Below are 21,521 nucleotides of genomic sequence, written 5' to 3' on the forward strand. Positions count from 1 at the left end.
CGCGCCCCGTTGCTCGCGACCTTCCTCCCCGCCGTGGCTCGGGACGCTCCGGACGCCCGGGTCGCGAGGCCGTTCCTGGGGTCCCCTCGGCGTCCCCGGAGCGGCGCTCAGCACCGCGGCCCACCGCGTCCCCGGCGCTGCCTCTCCCGGGCCGCCGTGCGGCCGCCCCGACCCCCTTATATAGGCCTCTAAAAATAGCTCGCCTCGCCCCGCCCGGCAGGGCAGCAGGGAGATCCGCGGCGGACCAATGGGCGCCCGCAGGCAGGCCTAAGCCCCGCCCCGGGTCCCGTTCCGCGCTCCCCATTGGGCGGCAGTGACTTCATGAGCCCCCTGTTTACCATACATGGTCACACGCGGCGCGCCGGGCTGCCCGGCTCGGCCCAGGTCCCACGGCTGCGCGGAGCGCGCGGGCGCAGGGAGGGGGGCAGGCAGGAGGAGGAGGAGGAGGAGAAGGAGGAGGAGGAGGAGGAGGAGGAGGAGAAAAGGCGAGGAGGAGGGGGCAGGAAAGAGGCTACAAACTAGCAAGGATGCGATGGGGGTGGGGAGGGAAGGAAGGAGGAGGAGGGGGAGAGCGGGCGAACGGGCGAGCGAGTGAGCGAGCGAAAAAAAAAATGCAACCTCCCAAAAAATAAAGAGCCAAGATTGCATTAGGAGCTGAAGAGCGCTTGCAGAAATAGATGGCAGCCCGGTGTCAGTGAGTTCTTTTGCATCCCCTTCTCGGCGTCCACCAGCTGGAGTGACCAGAGAGCCCTGGACGGGGAGTCCTCGTTCCTCCCGTGGAGAAGTCCCCTTTTCCTGGCACCCATCTGCACTTGCACACGCCGGATGCTTCTCTCCATCCACCAACCACCCCACTCACGCGCGGCTCGCTCGCTTCACCTCCTCTCCGCCTCTCGCCCGCATTGATTGTTATTGTGATTATTATTATTTTCTTTTACCCTTTTTTTAGTTGACTGAAACAAAACAAAGCAAAAAAAAAAAAAAAAAAAAAAAAGGGCCACTGGATGTCTGCCTCGTTGGGGGGTGAGCCAGCCAGACTGACAAACAAACAGCCCCAACTGTGTTCGGGGGAGGGTTTCGCCTCCCGCTTTGCCCGGCAGCAGCAGCATGGACGTGTTGGCTAGTTATAGTATATTCCAGGAGCTACAACTTGTCCACGACACCGGCTACTTCTCAGCTTTGCCATCCCTGGAGGAGACCTGGCAGCAGGTGAATGATTTAAATTACTTGTGAAAATCGTGTTGGTGGCTGGCGGTGGAGACGCAGAGGGGCTGCGATGGTGTTGTGTGGGCTTGGGGTGGAAGAATAGTTATATTTTTTGTTTGATTTCTCCTCCCCACCTCTTTTTAGAAAAATGAATTATTTTAGCTGTTTTTGTTGTTTTGACTGTTTTCGGAAACAGTCATCTCATCTCTGCCTTTACCTCTCCACCCACTCACCCCTGGCCCCCGTGGTTTGCTGGAGCTGATCAGCCGGCCAAGCTGTGTGCGTTTCAGTCGCCAATGCGTCCTTGCGCACACGTTGTCGGGGATCCCTGTCCCCCCACCCCCAGCAGCGACCTGCCTAACTTCTGGGGTTCGGAGCAGCTGGGAGGTGATGGGGGGAAGCTAGTTTGGGTTTTGCTCAGCCTTGGCGGACTGGATTACCGGGTCCTGGCAAGTGGGAGCTTTCCCCCCATTGCGTGCCTGAAACCAGGTTTTCTTTCACCTCTTTCAACTGGTGCCCAGGACTATCAGAACCGGCGGCGGCGGCGGTGGTGGTGGTGGTGGTGGGGACTGCAGCGGACGGAGCTTAATAATTAGCGCGTGTCCATAGAGATGGGGGACTCGATTTTTGGAGATTAGAAAGTGGGCAGAAGGGAGAAGCCCAGTGCCCCCAAGACCCTCCAACACTTCTCCTAGGACCGGGGAAGGTGGGTCGGTCTGAGGCTGGTTTGTTTCAGCTGCGCCCAAAACATCTCCGGAAAGAGCAAACATCCCCTTTGTTTTTTCTTGTTTTTGCCCTTCTTTGTCTTTTCTTTTCTTTTTTTTTTGGGGGGGGGGTCCCTCCGCAGTTCTGCAGCTCGGCCGTGACAAAGGGTGCGGGTGTGGGGTCTGGGGGGCTTTTCCATGTTCCCTGACTTGGTCTTAGATGACTAGTTAGGAAACTCAGAAGATGCTGAAAGCCAAAGCTGCCAAGTTGTCCGGGTGTCCCGGGCAGGGGGAAGTGGAGCTGGCTGGTGACAAGTTGTCTGGGCTTGGTGAACTGGAAGAAAGTGCTCATCTGTGGAAATGGCTACAGGGGCTTGCAAAGATTTTTTTTTCTTCCCCCGGAGCATCTGAGGGATATTCTGCAGGAAATATGGAAAGGGGAGAGGACCCTGGTGATGTTTTTATAGATCGTTTCCAGAGTGCTTTTTGCAAAGTCCCAGAACAAGGTTGGGATCAGGTGAACTTACACTCCTGGGGGTGGGGGGCTGGAGTAAACTGCTCTGCTGCCCTTGGAGAGGCTCCTGTGTGTGTGGCTGCCTTGGAACTTATCTGCTCCGTGACAGCAGCTTGTTAAGGCTAATGAACGGGCTGAATTTCCTCTGCCAGTAACCAAGGCTGTGGGTCTGCCAGCTTGAAGCTGGGCTGTAACAGTTGCTGCTCCAGCAAGTGAGGGTTGGCTTGGGGTAAGAGGCACCCTGTGGCGAAATCCGAGCCTCCCTAGTCCGGTTGCTGGTCACTGGTCTGTCCGGGGGAGAGAGAGGCTGTGAGTTTTGTTCCCGGCATTCGCCTGGTGTCTCTCAGTGTCCCCCACTTGCGCCTCTGCCCAGGGATGCCAACCTATGCGCTACACTTTGTCTATGTCTGTCGACAGGCACACGGAGCTCACATGTTCGGAGCACAAGACACTTTGGGCATCCTTAACCGATCTCATCAAGGGTCTTGCTGGATCTTTTTCCTCCGTTGACTTTGCATGCTAATTAAGCCGGGGAAGGAGGGGGGTTGCCAGCATTTCATTTTCTGAAATAGCATATTCGTTTCACACTGTCAACCCACTGGTGTCGAATTAGTTGCCTATTCACAACTGTCTAGACAGGTTAGGGAAGGGAATCTGTTGATTTAGTCAGCCTGCCCAAGACAGCTCTTGTTTGTGACTAACTGTGAAAAGCTGTATTGGAGAGAAGAAAGTTGGCATTATTTGTTGCAACGTTCCCTCTGGATGAATCACACAACTTTGTTTTGGTTCGTTTTTTTTTTCCCACAGTAGTAAAGCTGGCTTTGGGGGGAAGAGACCTCTTCACGGTTCCTCTGATTTTCTCTTGATGTTTAGACCATCAAGGAGAAAGTGAAGATCTGCGAAGGAACATCATTGGTCCCATAATTAGGAGCTGTATCAGGTCTATTGTTTCCTCTGAAGCTTCTGGTTTTAGAATATTCCCCTCCTCCTCTTTCTTGCTTCCTTTTGGGAACCTCTAGCTCAGTTTCTTTCTGTAGGCCCTGGGGAAGCACATGTAAGGGAGATCATCATCCTCCAGAGCACTCTGCTCTGAACTACAGGAGCATAACTGCACAACTGCCCAGAGGAAGGTGACCGCACCTCAACATTCAAATTCATGGCACAACCTCCAACCTCTCCCTCTTCCTTCCTCCCTCTCCATGCTCCACCCCCAGCTATATTGGAGTGGGGGGTGGTGGTGGTGGTGGTTAGGTGCAACTGTTGGTTCCAAATCTTCCTTTCTTTGGGGGAAATTTCAACACCACTTTGCTCAAAAACAGCCTAAGAAGATTGCTTCAAAGAACCTCGGGCAGGAGGAAGCTCTGGGGTAATCAGATTTTAGAGGTCAAGCATTTATTTATTAGATGTTTTCCTGCAAGTGAACAATCTGCCTGGTTTTTGGACGAGAGAAATGCAGAGATTCCAAAATCTGATGTATTTTGTACAACAGACAGTACTCAAGGTGAAAAGCCTGGACCACATGGTATATTGGAAAATTGAGGCTAAACTATTTGGGGAATTTTCTTTTCAACTTCATGTCTGAGATTATTGTCCTGTTTCCTAGCCAGTCATTCTGGGTAGCCCTTTTTTGTCCACGGGTTCTCATCTTGACTTTAGAATTTTTCCAGCCACATACAACTTCAAATCTGAAAATCATTGCCGAAGTAATTTTAAAACCCAGATGGACTTCCTGCCTGAACAGCTCTCTCGCCATTCCTGGGCTCTGACTGCAGACTTAAGCATTTGGCCCAAATAACATCATCTCTGCCTGTCATGTAACTGTAAATTACACCACGCTTATGTGGTCTGTTATTTTACGGAATTTAGCTGACGCACAATTCTTAAGGTTACTTACCATCCTTAAGCTCTTTGGGAACTTGCAGGAAATATTCCAAGAGCTGTCTGAGCAAAAGTCAGAACAAGTCAGATATAGGACAGAAGCTGGAGTTGCTGGTGCGGGTGGGGGAGGGAAGGAGGGGACCAGTGGGGGAAGATAAATGGGGCTGCATTCATGAGTTTTGTTGCCAAGAGAAATCAGGAGTTTTTCTAAATCCACCACTGACTTGGAACACACAAAAAAACTGACACCACATTCTTGCTTATTTTTCTATCTGGAATTCGATTTCATCCCATTTTAGTAGGTTTTTTCCTGATGTATGGCCAGTTCCCATGTTCTGAGTTGCATGTGTGCTTTGCTTTGCTTTATGCCACAGAGGAGCATGGCCTGTTGACTTGAGAACTCTTATGGAATTATGTCTGTTGTTAATGCTGATTCATAATTTGCAGATAGGGTCAGTTCCAGGCCTCTCTTTAGCTCCGAGAAAAATTTTCCACTGCTACTGGAAACAAATAAATAAATCATAAAGCCTGCCTCCCTCCTCCCCCACGCCCCCATTGTTTTAAACTAATGGCATACTTGGCTGCTGGAAGAGCCCAGTATCTCCAACACGCTGCACTTTCTTCTGGGTCTCAGGCACCCAGACCAGAGATGCTCTTCATGAAGGGCCTTTGCAGGGGGAGAGTGTCCACAGAGCCTTCCAAGAATAGCTCCTGGTACAGGGCTTGGGAGCTCATCCTGGAGCTGCCTTGCTTCCCTGCTGGAGGGCGTTCTTGCCCGCCTCCTGCCTTCCACAGGCTCTAGCTGCCAGGTACTGTCTCCGCCAGAAAGACAAAGCAAACCGGAGGGGCCTTGCATCTGCAGTTCTTTCCTCTGTCCCAAATTTGCAGAAAACCTTGTCATGCATTCGGATTTCTTGGCAACAGCACCACCCAGGGACATTTATAGACACAAAGGAGCCTCTCTAAACACACTGCGAGGATAAAATAGTGGGTTTACTAATATTGTTATTATTATTATTTTTGCATGTGATTTGTGTGCTCTTGGGTTCTAGTAAAGCCTTTATTTTTTGAGATTTGGAAACAGTGTCTTGGGAGATGACAAAAAAAATGTAGAGGTGCCCCTGTTGCCTAGCTTTTCTTCAGGAGAGTGCAGTCACTAAATAAACATAGTCTCACACATGAGAGCACGTGCCTACGCAATCCATAATATCACACACTTTGGTTGTAAGAGATTCACCCCAGGTTTGTTTTTTCTTAATCAGCACATCTTGATGCAGGTTGGGGGCTCTGAATTTGCCTTCATTCCATCTACCTGTTCACAGTCTGGGGTTTTAAGTGGGTAAACATTCCTTTGTGGATCTTTTTGATTCATCTCTTAGTGAGAGTTAAGAAGAGGGGAAGCTTCTTTGTCCCTATGAACTCCCCCACTCCTTACCTTGAAGAGGGTGTGATGTTGGGTTCAGTCTGTTCAAGGGGAGAGTGACCAGGCTCGGGGAAAAACCTCACCGTGCAGTGATATATGTGAGGCCATACCAGAGACCTTTGCTGTTCAAATGTGGGCTCTTCTTCCCTTCAGAATAGAAAGGCCAGTGGGGGTTCTTTGCCTGGGTACTTCTATGAGAATTGCTGAATGGGGGACCTAATAGGATGTTTAGCTATTATTCTTTTATAAATATTCAGATTATGTTCCTTTCTGGAAAATATTGTATTTCCACTTTCTTGTTTTTAAGTACAGAGAGCTGTACTTACACAGTTGTCTTTAAAAAAAAAAACTCTGTGCCTATTGTAGAAAGAATCCAATTTACTCTAGGCAGCACTTTTGACTTCTATAGATAGGGTAGCTGTGGACCCCAGTGGACTAGCAGGTGGATTAATGGGCACCCCAACCTATCCAGTTTGGAGGGGTAGTTGATCCACTTGCCCAATGCAAAGAATGCGGCAGTGATGGGGCTCACTCAGAAGGTCATGTGCATGCTGGTCAGCATGTTGGACTTGGGATTTGCTGAAAGTACAGGACAGCTCCCCCACTTAACCCGAGTAGTGCCAGAGGGGTGAAGGTGGAGACTGATCCTCTCTCTGAATAAATTCCTGAGCTCTATCAAGTCATTTTAGGCTGGCTTCAGGTCAACAGATGGGGCCATTTTCATCCAAATTGCCACATCTTGCCAAGCACAGTGATTGGCAAAACTGTGTGACTACTGTGGGATCTGAAGTTGGTGGAACAAGACACGGGCTCTAATTAAGGTTGCCTGTAGCATCACCTTGGTAAAGAATGTTCCTCCCCTCCTTACACAGGCCGAGCAGAACAGGGAGAAAAGCATCCTTAGTCACATTCCTTTGAGGCCCTTCTTCTGGGACACGTTTCTTCCCCGAAATGAGTCATGATCTTGTGTTCCCAACTCTTTGATTTTCTGCCGCTGACTTGCAGGATCGTTTCTACTGTCTGGATGCTTTATGGTTTTTGTTGTTGTTGTTGTTGTTTGTTGTTGTTGTTGGCTATTTGGGTGTGACCCTGACAACTTGGTCCTGCTCAGCAGATTGATTGTGTCTGCTGCTTTGTGTGTTAGAGATGATGCTCCTAGTCTATCTGCTATAACGTGTAATGGAGACACATTACAGCTGAGCAGAAGCAGCTGCCATGAATATGGGTCCAGTCACAGCCACACAAAGTGTGAACACCTGATTTTACAGTGATCCCATTTCCGAGTGAGCTGCTGGAGGTCTCAGTCCTACCTTGTGGGCTTTTCTTTGTTTATATTCAAGTATTTCCCAGTGAAATGCTTCATGTCTTAATTCTACATATGGGCAGGGGTGGAACAAAGTTGAATGAAAATAGATTTTTATTTTTTGTCCTTTCTCAATTTGACTCCAGGAGGAAGTGTGAGCTTCCTCACACTTAATTCAAAATTAAGTGTACATAATTAGAACACAATTTAATTTTTTTAAATTTCATTAAAGCACCATGATTTATAAAGTTATTTCTGGTTGGGATTTAGACATGCAACGTTCCAGCATTGTACTTTGCCACTGGTCTAACTACGCACCACCAGTGTCCTTAGGTTCTTTCTCAACTCTTCCATCCCAGCCTGTCACCTTTTAAGTTTGGTTGTTAAAGTTTGGGTGGGGGGGGTCCCTTATAATTCCAGGTGTTGTTGACTTTATGGATTGGATACTTCATTCTATCATTCCTCACCACCACCTAGGCACCTGAATCCCCTTGATCCTTGTCTCCTGTTGCTTCTCATCCTGTTCTTCTCCTTCATCCCCTCTTATTTCTTTCCTTTTCCAACATATATGCTGAGGCCACTGTAATAAAGGTACCCCCCACCCAAAATAACCATTGCATTTCCTCATCTAGTTATTCTAAACACCACCTCTTAGTTGATCTCATTCTGTGTTTATCCTCTTCTTCTTGAACACAATTGTTAAAAAAAAAAAAAAAAAGAACTAGAATATCCTCTGAGTGTCAGAGCTCTGACCTGTGTCTTATCTGAATCTGCCCGCTTTGCAACAACGTTGTTTATAAAACATGCTAAAGTGTGTTGTGCTTTTTTGATTAGTGGTGCCTTTGGGTGGGAGGGGAAGGCTGGCAGTCCTTTGAGGGCAGATGGGTGTGTAGGGTGAATACACATGTCTGGGATGGTCAGGAAACAGCACCCATGCTTGTGCCATTCGGAAATGATTAGAGGGAATTAAAATAATTACTCCAAGGCCATATGCGATATCTATTTCTGAAAGATGGGCTTCTTGGCATTTCCTGAGGTTCTCATTGAAAAGTCAGGCTCCAGGCCAAAGCAGGGAGCACAGAAGTTCAGTCCTTAGAAGCATGAAAAGAGACTTGGTTATCTCAACTAAATTGGTTCATTACGATTGGACCAATTTATTGATAAGGTTGGAAGAGGCCTGGACCCATCTCAGGTCATGTGTCTTGTTTGGAACATTGATAGTGGTTCTAGGCCTATGTGTCTTTTGCTACCCAAAGCAGTTGGCTTCCTCTTCATCATACTTTTCCTAGTCCAAGTTGAGTCATTTCTCTTTCCTCCATCTTCTTGCCTTTCCTCTTCTTCCTTAAAGAGAGAACAGGAAATTCCCTTTTATTTTGAACAGTACTAATAGGTGGAATTTGGAAATTTTGTAGGGCCCACTTCCTGGCCCTGGAATATCTTGGAGAAGATGTACAATTATCATGAAGCTCTCTTCCATTTTTCATAATTGTGGTGTCCTGAAAAATGTCCACTGAACTGCATAGTCGAATTTCAGTTTTCAATTATTAGGACTCTGGTAAACAATCTAGTCATGTCACGTGTGCATGTCACATAAATTGTACAAGTGGATTGGGAGGAAGAGGAAGGTACTGTCCACAGGCTAGTGTGCTTATTGGGTGGAGGGTGTGGGGGTGTTCGATCTGAAGTGACTTTCTCTCAGATACCTGCTCACAGAGAGACTGTGTAAGGATGCACTAGGGATCACGTTCCTGTTCAGGAATATATTTTAAGTTCTTGGGAGAAGTGGTCGTATTTCACAAATTTCAACAGAAATGCATCATGTAATGAATAGTTGTGAAGAAAGTCTCTGTAAAGTTTTAAAACAAAGTCCTTTGAGGGGCCTTAAGATCAAGAAGCCTAATTTTCACAATATCTGTGCTGAGGGGTCACTCCTGGAAATGCTGAGGACCATGGTTTTTGGTTTCAAGCAAGACCCAACTGTTCTTAGGGCTTATGCCTGTGCTCACAATAACTTTAATAAGGCAAATAAATGTGGGAGGCTTCATTCCTTTGCTCAGAGATCTTTTAGGCCCTTCCCTACTTTCTCTCAACCTTGCACTTATGATAGTGACAAATCTGTTTTAAAACTTGTCTTATGGATCTGTTTCACCTGAAGATATTGGACACTTAGCTCTCCCTCTGTTCCCCCATTTCTGCAGAGCTTTAATCTACATCTCCAACTCTAGCTTTTTTTTTGTAGGCTCACATTTCTTATTTGGTAGCATGACACTAGAAACAGAAACATTTGGGGTGGGGACAAGGCGCACCCTGCCATGCTCAGGGTTTACTCCTTGCTTTGTGCTCAGGGATTACTCTTAGTGGGATTTGGGAGATCAAACACAAATAAGCCACCTGCAAGGGGAAAAGCCTTACCTGCTGTACCACTGCTCCGACCCTGAAAGTAGAAATTTCTAAGTCTGATGATTACCTCAACAACTGAACATGTTCCAAAGCTTGCATTCTTTAATCTCTTTCTTCTGTTCCTGATTTCCCAAGTTCTCTCACTAATAGGATCTAGGTGTGAAACCCACTTGTTTTTAAAATATTCTTCTAAATCTAATCAGTTGAACAGTCCCAAGACTTAGTTTAACCTTCAGTGTTTCACAGAGTCTCTCCTTTGACTTCCTCTGCCATCACCCCCACAACTCTCAGGCAGTAGTTATTGCCTTTCTTGAATGGACTTTCAACCTACATCCCCAGGCATTTCAATGCCAACAGCACCCTAATGCACTCAGGATGAGATGTCTGAGGGGATATTTCAGGACCGGACGAAGGTAACCAGCATCTTTGATGAGCTAGCTGCTGCCATCCAGGTGAAAGGACCATATGGTTCTACTTCTCTCTTGATGCTTGGTCTTGCCTTCAGTCTTTTGCTTCTTCTTTTCCTCCCCTCCTTTTCTCTTTCTTCCAAAGTTACCCATCTTTTACCTTTCAGACCATTGCTACATCTTCCAGTAACTCCTCTGTTCCTCAGTCAAACGTCATTGCTACTGTTTCTACATTCTTGTATTGATCTTCTTGCTTCCTCATCACCATTTTTATTTCTTGTCATATAGCTTTCTCTTTCTTGTTGACTCTCATGTTTCTATTTTTTTTTGACATAGAGTACAGTAAAGGCTCTTGTTTATAATTTTGTGAATATTTTAATATATAACCTTGAACTCTTTAGAAGGCCTTCGGTCTTCTAACAATGGCAATGTTTCATGATGCCTATTGCAATGGCTGTCATGGTAACTGCACCCCAGACCATTTAAATTGGTATCCCTTTGGGTAAAATCCAAGTAATCATGTTTTTTTGTTGTTATTGTTGTTGATAAAGCTTACATATACTAAATGTATTAAAAACTTTGAACCATTAATCTATCAAGGTTTAATAGCTGGTTTATCCATTGTAGGTATCTATTTTTATATGGAAATTATTTATTGTAAAATTTGGAAGTTAAGTGTAAACTATTCATAACAAACCTGGTTTTGTGGGTTCATGGACTTTATTCATCCAGTTCATTGGTTTCATAGGAACTGCCCAAACATTATCTCATCTTTACTGTTTAACTTTACCTGACCCTCCAGTGTCTAATGCCATCCCATTGGGCTCATATTTCCTGGGACCCACTAGAGGTTTATTTAACCTGGTCAGATGCTGTTTCTGGTAGCACTGTGGTGTGGAGAGTTAGACTACAGCTGTGCCACGCTTTTGGTAATTCATTCGAGACGGGTCCTGAGCATGATTTTCCACTTAGCTCAGCTGACTGCGGTTGGGCAGGGAAGGATGCTTGTATGGGCATCTTTCCCATGATGCCAGATTGGCATTAGGTAGCAGCTCTTCTCACTTCTTTCTGAACCGATGCTTGGAAGTAGATTCTGTTTATAAAAAAAAAAAAAGTCAAAGGAGCCATGTTCCTTGTAAAAGGAGCAAAAATAAACCATGGAAGAATCACCATGGAGTAGGGCATCCAGGCAAAGAAGCTGGTTTTTCATCCAGCGAAGGCTGAGTTCTGGCAGAAATGACTGTGAGCTTGTGGCCTTAGAAATGCCTCTTTGTCCAACTGTGATGTTTGCACACATGTATGTATGGCAGCGCCATTCTTTCATCTCTAAACTGTCTTTGATGGGGTCTCGGTTGGTAAGGGAACATCCATGAGAAGAAGAGCACAGAGCGGGCTGGAGGATGTCTTTGGAGCTCGAGCCAGCTGTGAAAACGGCAATTAGCCAGGGAGCAGTTTCTGTGCAGTGCTGCCTTCCCTGCCCTGCCCAGCACTCACCTTTCAGAATCCCATCAGCTCATTCAATGGAATGGTCAGAGTGTGGCCTCTTATTTGGGGAGAGGCAGAAGATTCACTCGGCATACAAAGGAATAGAAATAGACTTTGCCTTTAATTTGATCTCCTGTGTGTGCTTTTGGACCCCTGGCCCCTGTGAAAAGGACACAGGTCCACCTCTCTTTCCTCTGGTGTGTGTGTGGGGTTTTGGAAAGGGGGATGTGCACAGACAGAGCCGATTCTCCTGGAGGGACTCACTGTGTTGCTTCCCTTTTGCCTTCCTAGAGTTGATAGCTATTGCTCTATTTTTGATTTCTCAAAATTGGGACCAAGAGATCTACGTGTTTAAGGTCAGGATTTCTGGATTTGTTTGTGAGAGTCTTAATCAACTTGTGTAGTAAGGGTAGTAAGGTGTTGATCTTCTTGGACATGTTGTTTGGCTCACCAGGTCCTGCCCTGGACACATTCTGTAACTATCTAACTATGGTGCTGGCAGGTATTACAGAATTTCCCCTTTAGAAGTGAGAACATTGAGACAAAGGAAGATGAAGCAAGTTGTATTACTGCAGCCACAAAGCCAATAAGTTACCAAACTAGTGATGGAACAGTTCCCCCTTTCCTGTTGGCTGCTCTCTTCCTCACATCATAATGGAGGTAAGAGATGGCAAATACTACCTCAGGACAATCTCATAGGAACATCTGAGGCACACAACAATAAAAAGAGCAACAACATTTTATCAACGGAGACATTGAGGTTGGAACTGTTGTATGGTTTATTGTATGGTTTACTAGATCCAGATCCTAATAATGTGCTCAGTCAGAACTGGGCATGTTGACACTTATTGGCTATGACTTAGAGGACACCTGGGCAGAAGCTAAGTTCAGCACCTGGTAACCAGGGCATAATGCTTTGTGGGAATTATTTTCTGGTTTGCTTCTTCTGGGCTTTGGTTTCCCATCTCCGAAAGGACCAAACTGCTCTAGTCTGGTCTCTACTACAGCAGTCTTAAAAATCAGTCTTTTGTCGGAGACTTATTATGTCGCAGCTTTGCCATGAGACAGAACTAGAATACCAAGAAATTAGCTTAATGCTGCCTAGTACCACTGTTTCATGTGTGGAAAGGAGGAGGTGACTATGAATCTGGAAGAATAGTCCTGCTGCTTCTGGGGTTCAGGACCTGGAACAAGGCAGCCAATGCTCAGCCAGTGCTGGCCAGTGCTACGTCTTCTAGTCAACAATTTGTGTTTGTTTGCTTATTTGATAGTGGGAAGGAGTTGGGGCCGCATCTAGTTGTGCTCTAGGCTTCTTCTTGACTCAGTGCTCTGGTATCATTCCTGGTAGTGCTCAGGGGAGTGTTTGCAGTGCCAGGGATTGAATCAGAGTCAGCCACATATGAGACATTACCTTTATCCCAGTCCAGCTCTTTGAGCCCTGAACTGTTTTTCCACTCATTAGTAACAAGTGACTAAGCCCTTCAATACCCTGACCCCCAACATAAAAAATACAGATATCACTGGTGTTGAGTCGCTTTTAGTGTTCCTAGAACTTCTAAAGACAGTGTTTCCCACAGTGGGCAGTTTCACCAAAGGGGGCACTGGATTAACTCTGGGTGGACAATAGGAGCCTCAGGTGTAATTTGGGGACACTTTCGATTTCTAGAGGAGCATACTGAGGGATTTCTTTTCTCTTTGAAAATGGGACCAAATAAGTTTGGGAAACTCTGGCTAAGAAAATGAGGATGATAGAAGAAGAGAGGACAAAAGAGTGTTGGCATTGGCCAGGACAGACCTTGGCCATTCCACAGAATCAGCTGTGCTGAAGTCACTTTATTCAGAATGGGGGAAAGGTCAGCAGCACCCACTGATCCCAGGAACTGAGCCTAGTTTGAAAATAAGTATTGGCTTTTATTTTGGGGGAGGGGCTGATCACATGCATGTTCAACCAGTTTCTTTTCTTTTCTTCAAGCCTTTCTGACGACCAACTCCTCGGAAGTCTTTCTGCAGGCAGTTATTTATTTCCTTAAAGAGTTCGAATTATACATTTATAACATAATAGAGTGCTGGTTACTGCACCTGCCATTTCTGCCTTACCTGATGGCTGAGCTCACAGAGCTTAGGAGAGTGAATCAGGTTTTATGAGATCTATAAATATCTGGGATAGTATTTTTATTTCATTTTCCTCCTTCAAATAAGACATAATGGAAGCACTCACACACACAAGGAATATTCTCCTGTAATAAAGGAGGGTGTTTTGGAATTGGCCTCGGAAAAGCAGTCCTTTGATGGTGGTGGTTCTCAAGGTTTCTCTGCAGTGGGGGAGACACATGCGTGGACCACTGGGAAAGTCAGGGATCACTTCCCACTTGTAAGGTGGACCATGCACTCAGTACCCCTGGGGAATACATTTCCCAATGGCCAGCAGACCCATTGTGCACTTGGGTGCGTTGTTCAGACCTGGAGGGAAAGTGGCAATGGGCTGGGCAGGAAGAAGGCCCACAGGCTTAAAGTCCTTTGGGGTTACACAATTGTCTCACCGGACAAAGTGCTTGTCTCTCTCCCCCTATGGCCAGGGTTCCTGGAAAGATTGTCCCTCACTTCATATTTCACAGGGAGCTTTTTCCACACTAGGGAATTTCAGTGATGGAAATGTCATGCTTATCCAACTCTTAAAAATATACATAAACTGATACCAGGAATGGAAAGAAATTTTTTTCCCTTGGCTCAAAGAGGAATATTTTGAAGGAACTATGAACACCTAACTTAAAAAAAAAAAAAAACCCAACGACTTCATCTTTTTTTTCTTTTTGTAAAGAGAGTTCTAAGTATTTTCACTTCTTCCCTGTTTGAAATGGAAATCACCATCAGCTCCATTTGACATATCTAACTCAAGGCCATTTTACTCTGGACAGATGTTGCCCTGAATTTAAATACTGCCTTTGAAAATTAGAAAAGTCTGACTTTGTAAGAAGGTAGAAGTTTTGCTCTCTATAGGAGGAACACCTGACAATTGTGGAGGCCATGAGAAGCACTTCCACCTGTGCTGTGTGTTGGGGTGGCAGGCGCCCAGGATTTATCTCAGGGATCAAACGCAGGGCTTCTTCATACTTGCTAAACATGTGTTCTTTTTCATGCAAGCAATCTTCCTGGAACCTATTTAAATGAGAAAAACATGTTTTTAGGCTCTGACACTCCTTGAGTGTATCTCTTTCTTGTTCATTTAAAGAACCAACATACACTTAGGGTACCTGAGTCAAAAGCATGCAGAGGATTTTTCCAAATATATATATTATTTAATTTTTTTTGTTTTTGTTTTTGGGTCACATCCGGCAGCGCTCAGGGGTTACTCCTGGCTCTGTGCTCAGAAATTGCTCCTGTTTGGGGGGACCATATGGGATGCCGGGGATCGAACCCAGGTCCATCCTGGGTCAGCCATGTGCAAGGCAAACGTCCTACTGCTTGCTATTGCTCCGGCCCCTATAATATCTAATTTTTGATTTAACTTTTTTTTTTTTTTAAGGAGCATCTCTTTGTGACATCATTTTACTGCCTGGTCTTAGCTATGTGGCTGCTGTTCAAGGCTTAATGATGTGACTTCTCTGGTCTTCAGTGCAGGATCAGTGCAGAGTAGTGTTCAGAACCATCAGGAATTCTAGACAGGAAGCCCAAGGCAAAATAACTGAAGGAGGAGGCATTTTCCTTGGCCAGCACTTCTTCCTTTGAATGATTTTTGATCTTGTGCCCCTCAGTGAACCTTCTCACAACTGTTTCTAATCTCCAGCTTGGTGTGCCTAAGTTTGGGCTCGTGATCGCTTGAGCGCCCCAATGCTATTATTTGGTGGTGGGGGGGTCAACCTTTTATTTATCCATCACCATTTTGTCCCCACCCCCTTTTTTCCCTTTCTCTTCTTTCCAGCATCCAATTCTGATTTCTTTGGAGTTTTTTTCTTTAACCTGGTTGAATGTCTTTGTTTGGGATGCTTCTATATTTCATAAGCCAGTTTCCAAGTCACAGCTCGATTTCTCCGAGTCATCAGGCTCTGTTGTGGATGATGTAAATCTGGGAGCAGAAAGACCATCTGGTTTCCCCTTCTCCCTCCTGGGTAAGCAGTTGCTCTGGAGCAGGCTCATTCGTTAATGGTATTTGCAAGATTTTCCTCCTTGGAAACTGACTCTGTGTCTCCTCAGCCTACATCCCTCACCTGGGATAAGCAAGTAGGAGTAAAACAGGCCAACACCAACGAAGGTTCTTCCAGTCAAGCAACCCTTATTAATAGAACCTAGTACACAGACTGATATGAAATTTTCATGGCTTTACTTGTTATGGTTTTGTTTTTGCTTTTCTTTGGCCATTGTCATACTCTCTTGGTCACTTCCAACCACCCCCCCACCCCCACCCCCGGATCAGTAGAGAAGCATGCTGTAGATAATTTTGTTCATCACTTATACTGCATACTTTTTGGTACAACTGGATTTTATAGGACTTGTTTTATAGAGGAAGTGATGTTTGTGAGTGCAGAACTCCAGGGCATTATAATAAAGTACTTTCCTTGGAATCAAGTCATTTGCTTTCTTTCCTACCCTTAGTGCTCAGATACTGCCAGCAGAGGCATGTGGCCTTTCTTTTTGAATGCCTTCAGGATGCAAGTCTTCATTAGGGCTGATCAGCAAAATTTATTCTTCTATATAGGCTCTATTCTATTACTAAGGATACCATCTAAGTAGGCAGGAGGGTGATTTTCAGGGTCATTCTTCTTCTGTTCACAGAACTATTCCTTTGAATTACTTGATAATATGTGTTCCTCTTCCCCCCCACCCTACCCCCATCTCCAATTCTCCTTTTTAAACTGGTCCTTTTTTGAGGTGCTAAGTTAAGAACTTTGACCATTATCTTGTTAACATATACATTCATCATCATCATCATCATCATCATCATCATCATCATCATCATTTGTAGGGTTCCAGAGTAGAAGGACAAGACCACACAACTGGAATAAAGTTTAACATTTTAGTCCGTCTGCCAACAAGATTCCCCAGCCTGGCCAACCAGGGGTCATCCCCCAAAGGAGATGAGCCCTGCCCAAGGTCATGATGAGGATTATATTAGGAAAGGGGTATAGAGAGGTTCCAGCTTTCTGATGATCCTTAAAATGATCGGCTCTTGTCTAGGGGTACCTTCCTACTGCTCCCTTGTCCTTCCCTGATAGGCTACCTGGTATGGCCAGGTAGATTGGGGCGGGGTCTATGGAATTAGGCTTGTGAAGCCCAGCATATGACTCACACCATGTGGTCCTTACAAAATGGTGTTATTCCCTGCTCAGAACCTAAGAAACCTAAGTAGAAGCCTGCCATGTGGTTTCTACAAAATGGCATCCCTCCTTGTTCAGAATTCAGGTCCCAACATTACTGTTTTGTTTGTTTGACCATACCCGGCAGTGCTCAGGGGTTACTCCTAGCTCTGCACTTAGAAATTACTGAGATGCTGGGGATTGAACCTGGGTTGGCTGTGGGCAAGGCAAATGCACTATAGCTATGATTTCTCTGGCCCTACATTTGTTATTTGTAAACCAAGAACTGCTTATTTGTCATGTGAGTTAGATATTACAATATTAAGAAAAACTTCTAGAAAGAGAATAAAAAAAACAAAAAAGGGGGAAAAGGCAGACATAAAACCCATGGAGAATGTTTCTATGCACATTAGTTTTCTGGTGAAAGAAGCAGAATGCACAACAGTGTTCTCTGCCCAAGATGTGCCTACCTCATTTGCCTCTAGCTTTTGTCATCACAACCATGTTATGCCCCTCCCTTTGCAGTGACCAGGAATTTGACAGGACCACTGAACATCTTATTGTAATCCTTCAGCCTCCCTTTCAATTTACAGCTGTCCTGCCCGTGTTTAGACATCATTATTGAAATCCCAGCAGTATTGGGTCTTCAAGAGCTGTGAGTCTTTCTCCAACCCTTCAAGTCTGGGGGCACCTGTGGTCTAAGGCACTGCTTTTCAAAATGGGGTGCATGTCTGGTGGATGAATAGGATGTTAAAGAAAATTATAGATGAACCTTGGGAGGAAATATACAAAAATGCCCTTTCCAGTATGTTTTGTTGTCTATTTTGCAATCAAGGAGATATTCAGCTTTGGGATACGGTGTCTTTAACTCCTTGGGAATGCTAGATTATTTTTCCTTTACTTCCCCTCTGCTACTCTTTTTTTACTCTCACCTTTTTCCTCACTTCCTCCATCTCAGACCCAGAATTATTGATAGGGGAGCCTTCAGTTACTAGTTGAGAATATCACTTTTAGTTTTGTTGTTTTTGAATTTTACAATCATCTCTCATGGATAAACCTTTAGAGGAAAAGTAATTAAAGATATATGAGCCCTACATAGTAAGACCATTAAAAATGAAAAGAGTAGGGAAGAGTTTGTGCAGATAGAGTGCTGATTTGGGTCAAGTGCATAAAGGTGGAATGAAAATGAAGTCTGAGAACATAATAGTACAGTAGAGAAGTCAAGGGACTTGGAATCAGAAAACCCTGGAATTTCATCTTCACTTTGTAAGTATAAATCCGAAGAAATTGCTTAGCTGCATTTTCCTGTTTGCTGTGTGGGGATTATAATAATGGGTCTGTTCTAACCAATTGATATATGGATGTGTGCGTCCTTTGTAAACTAACTCTGTACAATGTCATTGTTCCTCTGTGGGGGAGTTGCTTTAGTCTCATGCTTGTACTTCTGGCCGGCTTTCTTCCGCCAGATGATTTCTCTTCAGTTTTCTGAGTGAGACAGAAAGCTTTCTGGTTTCTCTGGAGGTATGTGTGTGACTTTTAAAATAACTTTTACAAAAGGAAACTTCAATCTCTAGTCTGCCAAAACTTCTGGATAAAGAGAACACATCTGTGCTTATGTAATGTTTAATAAAAATATTGTATCATATTCATGAGTGTTGTGCTTTATTTATGAAGCTCAGGGATGAGAGTGGTTTGGATTTTGTGTGGAATGGAGAACCCTGAGGATAGTTCTTCTGAAAGTCAAAGTCTGCAGTACCCAAATGTCCCACAGACTGTTTGACATATTTCGTTACACATTAAGAGGGGGACTTACTGAGACCTCTCTTCTGACTTCCAGAGAAATCCAACTTGGCCCCAAAGGAATTGAAATGTCAAAGCTACAGGTGCACATCCACAGGCTTTTACTCTAGTCAGGGCTAGAAGCCTTGGGAGGAGGGAGTGACAGAGACTGAGGAAGGTCAGGCTCTCACGAGGATGTTTCTGATGAATGAGTCAGACTCATGACTCTGACAAAGCAGATTCAGAGGTCCATGCTACTTATGATGAGCCTCATGTTGACCAGAATTTGGGAATCCTAAGTGTCCGGTCTAGCAATGTCACCTCATGGTGTCTTCGTATATTCCCAGAGCAATAGGGGAGTGAGGTTCCATTTTCATCACAGTGTAGGAGAAGGTCTTTTGAAAAGAGATTATTGTAGGTCCTGTGGTTTCCAGTATCTTTAGTGTGGGGTTTCATGTACCACAGAGTCCCTCACCACCATTGTCCTAGTGTCTGTCTCCTCAGCTGACCCCATGAGCAGCTTCATAACAAAGACCAACTCTCTGTTTCTGTTGTCTTTGGGTATTTATTTTATCCCAGTTGTGTGGTTTTTTTTTTTTTTTTTTTGGTTTTTGGTTTTTGGGCCACACCCAGTAACGCTCAGGGGTTACTCCTGGCTACGTGCTCAGAAGTTGTTCCTGGGGGCCGGGCGGTGGCGCAAGAGGTAAGGTGCCTGCCTTGCCTGCGCTAGCCTTGGACGAACCACAGTTCGATCCCCCGGCGTCCCATATGGTCCCCCAAGCCAGGAGCAACTTCTGAGCGCATAGCCAGGAGTAACCCCTGAGCGTTACCGGGTGTGGCCCAAAAACCAAAAAAAAAAAAAAAAGAAGTTGTTCCTGGCTTGGGGGACCATATGGGACACCAGGGGATCGAACCTCGGTCCGTCCAAGGCTAGCGCAGGCAAGGCAGGCACCTTACCTTTAGCGCCACCACCCAGCCCCACCGGTTGTGTTTTTTATGCCTGTATATGAGAGAGATTATTGTGTGTCTGTTCCTTAGAACATGTCTTGAGCATGATCTGTTGTTAGTAACAGTGGCAGGATGTGTTATATATGATAGGGAGCACTGCCTCTGGGTATATATGAGCCCAAGAGCCAACCTGTGTCATGTTGGGTTCTGTCTTGAACTACTGTGTTTCCAGTAGAACAGAGACTCTCTGAGGTTCATATGACACCATTGTTGAACCTCAGCCATGATGAACAACTGACTGATGAACAGTGATTCTAGAAGACTAGGAGAACCTTCAGAAAGACAGCTGGATCTCTTAGTGAGATGTCATATGTATCATACATAACCATTTTTTCTTCCCAGAAAGTTATTTGTGTGTTCTACCTCAGAGAAGGAAGCACAGTGAGTTTTTGTTGTTGACTAAGAAATGAATATAAGCAAATTGTAGGAAGGAAAGACTAATCAGCTGCCAGATGCTGGTTGGAAACTATGCTACAGGGGGACCCAAAGTAGGAGTAGAGATGAACAAAAGGAAGGACATTCAAGGACACAGGTAGTAGCTGGATGTTTTTGCATTGCATGGTAAGGTGACTGAGAACAGAGAGAGTAGCTGGGGTGGGAGGGACAGGCAAGATTTGGTCAAAGAAAATCCAGAGAGCAGCAGGAGGCACCAAGTGCCAATGGGAACCAGTGAACAATGCCAGTGAATAGGGCTGCCAGAGTGGAGCACAGTAGAGAAGTGTGGGCTGTGATAGCAGATTAAGAGCCTTGGCTCCGGGTTCAGATGCAGCTCCAGACAAACTGTAGAAACATGCAGAATCTCTTGTCAGAATTTTCCAGTTTTCCAAAAGCTAGAAATCAGAATTTTGAGTTCATGACCTTGGAATATATATTTTAATTTTTGTATGTGTTGAAAACCCATTGTGGGCTGCATCTGGTTGTGGGGTTTAGCCCTTCTGTTGGCAGTGAGAATTTATGGAGATATACCTGGAAGCAGCTATGTGGGCCTTTCTGTTCTCCTGGGTCAATAATAGGCATTTGTTTTTCTCAATCCAGGTAGTAGATGGGGGTCCCTGTTGCCCAGATTTTCAGTTTGCCCCTGCTTCAGACCTTTAAGGACATTTGTGATGGAGAGGGCTGAGAATGTGAGCTTTTTGACCCTATAGAAGGGATTGTTGGGACATACCTTTGCTTCAACCTCCCATGTGAGAAATTTGATTCTAGGGTCAGGAATATGACTAACACTGGAGTGGACAGCTGGGTTTTTGCCATCATGTGATTTGCAGGCAAGTGTGGCCATAAAATGCCTGAGATCATGAGTTGGATGGACTCCTCATTTGGAGGGCCAGACCTTTCTTTGCAAAATTCAGTAGTGATGTACTTTTAAGGGTTAGTTTGGATGGTTTTGAAAGAGGTTGAAAATCGTTCAGCTATTAAAAATAAACTGCCTTGACTCGAGATAATATTTTAAAATTGGTAACAAATAGCTTTATTGAAAATTACTGTTGAGTTCTTTAAAGAAAATAATACCCATATTAAACATTTTGAGGGCTGTCTGATGCTACTAGCATAGCCGGGGAATGTCGTGAAAGCATCAGAGACGGTATGATGGTGGTGATTGTGATGAGGGTGATGGAGGTGTGGATATGACTCTGTGTGTGTGTGTGTGTGTGTGTGAGAGAGAGAGGGGGGGGGGGAGAGATAGTTTCATCCCACATTTTTCTAAGGTTTTGATTTTTACCTGTCCCACTTACATGGTTGGAACCTTCCTGTGTGCATCCTTTACATTTTGCTTATTTGGGAGACCACACCCAGTGTTGCTTAGGGGCTACTCCCTAACTCACTGCTGGGGAGACAAGATAGTGCTGACTGTGCTCCCTCTACTTCCCAGGCCTGCTTTCCATTTCCATAAGATGGAATGAAGGGCCCTTTCATGTTCTCATTTTAGACACATTCACAAGTTGACACAATTTATATATTACTTGAACAAATACCAAGCTCCTTGAAAGGATCTATAACTTGGACTGTGAACACTTCTGTTTTTCTTTCAGTGTGGCCAGTAAATTTCATCTTCTCTTCAACTTTTGAGAAACTAGTGGGGGAATATTTGACAAAATACCAAGTATATCATTGGTAACGCTGGA

At 45.0% G+C, this 21,521-nt stretch overlaps 1 protein-coding gene across 2 annotated transcripts in view; it reads left to right on the top strand.

The window, feature by feature from the left end:
• The first annotated feature begins 836 nt into the window (after positions 1–836).
• KLF7 (KLF transcription factor 7) overlaps positions 837–21,521 on the top strand; it is a 92,631-nt gene continuing 71,946 nt past the window's right edge. For both annotated transcript variants that reach the window (XM_049773290.1, XM_049773291.1), the window contains exon 1: positions 837–1,209. In XM_049773290.1, coding sequence (XP_049629247.1) covers positions 1,108–1,209 — 102 coding nt within the window. In that variant the 5' untranslated portion in view covers positions 837–1,107. The remainder of the gene's footprint in view (positions 1,210–21,521) is intronic.

Source organism: Suncus etruscus, chromosome 5, assembly GCF_024139225.1.
Source record: "Suncus etruscus isolate mSunEtr1 chromosome 5, mSunEtr1.pri.cur, whole genome shotgun sequence".
In the NCBI taxonomy this organism is placed as follows: domain Eukaryota; kingdom Metazoa; phylum Chordata; class Mammalia; order Eulipotyphla; family Soricidae; genus Suncus; species Suncus etruscus.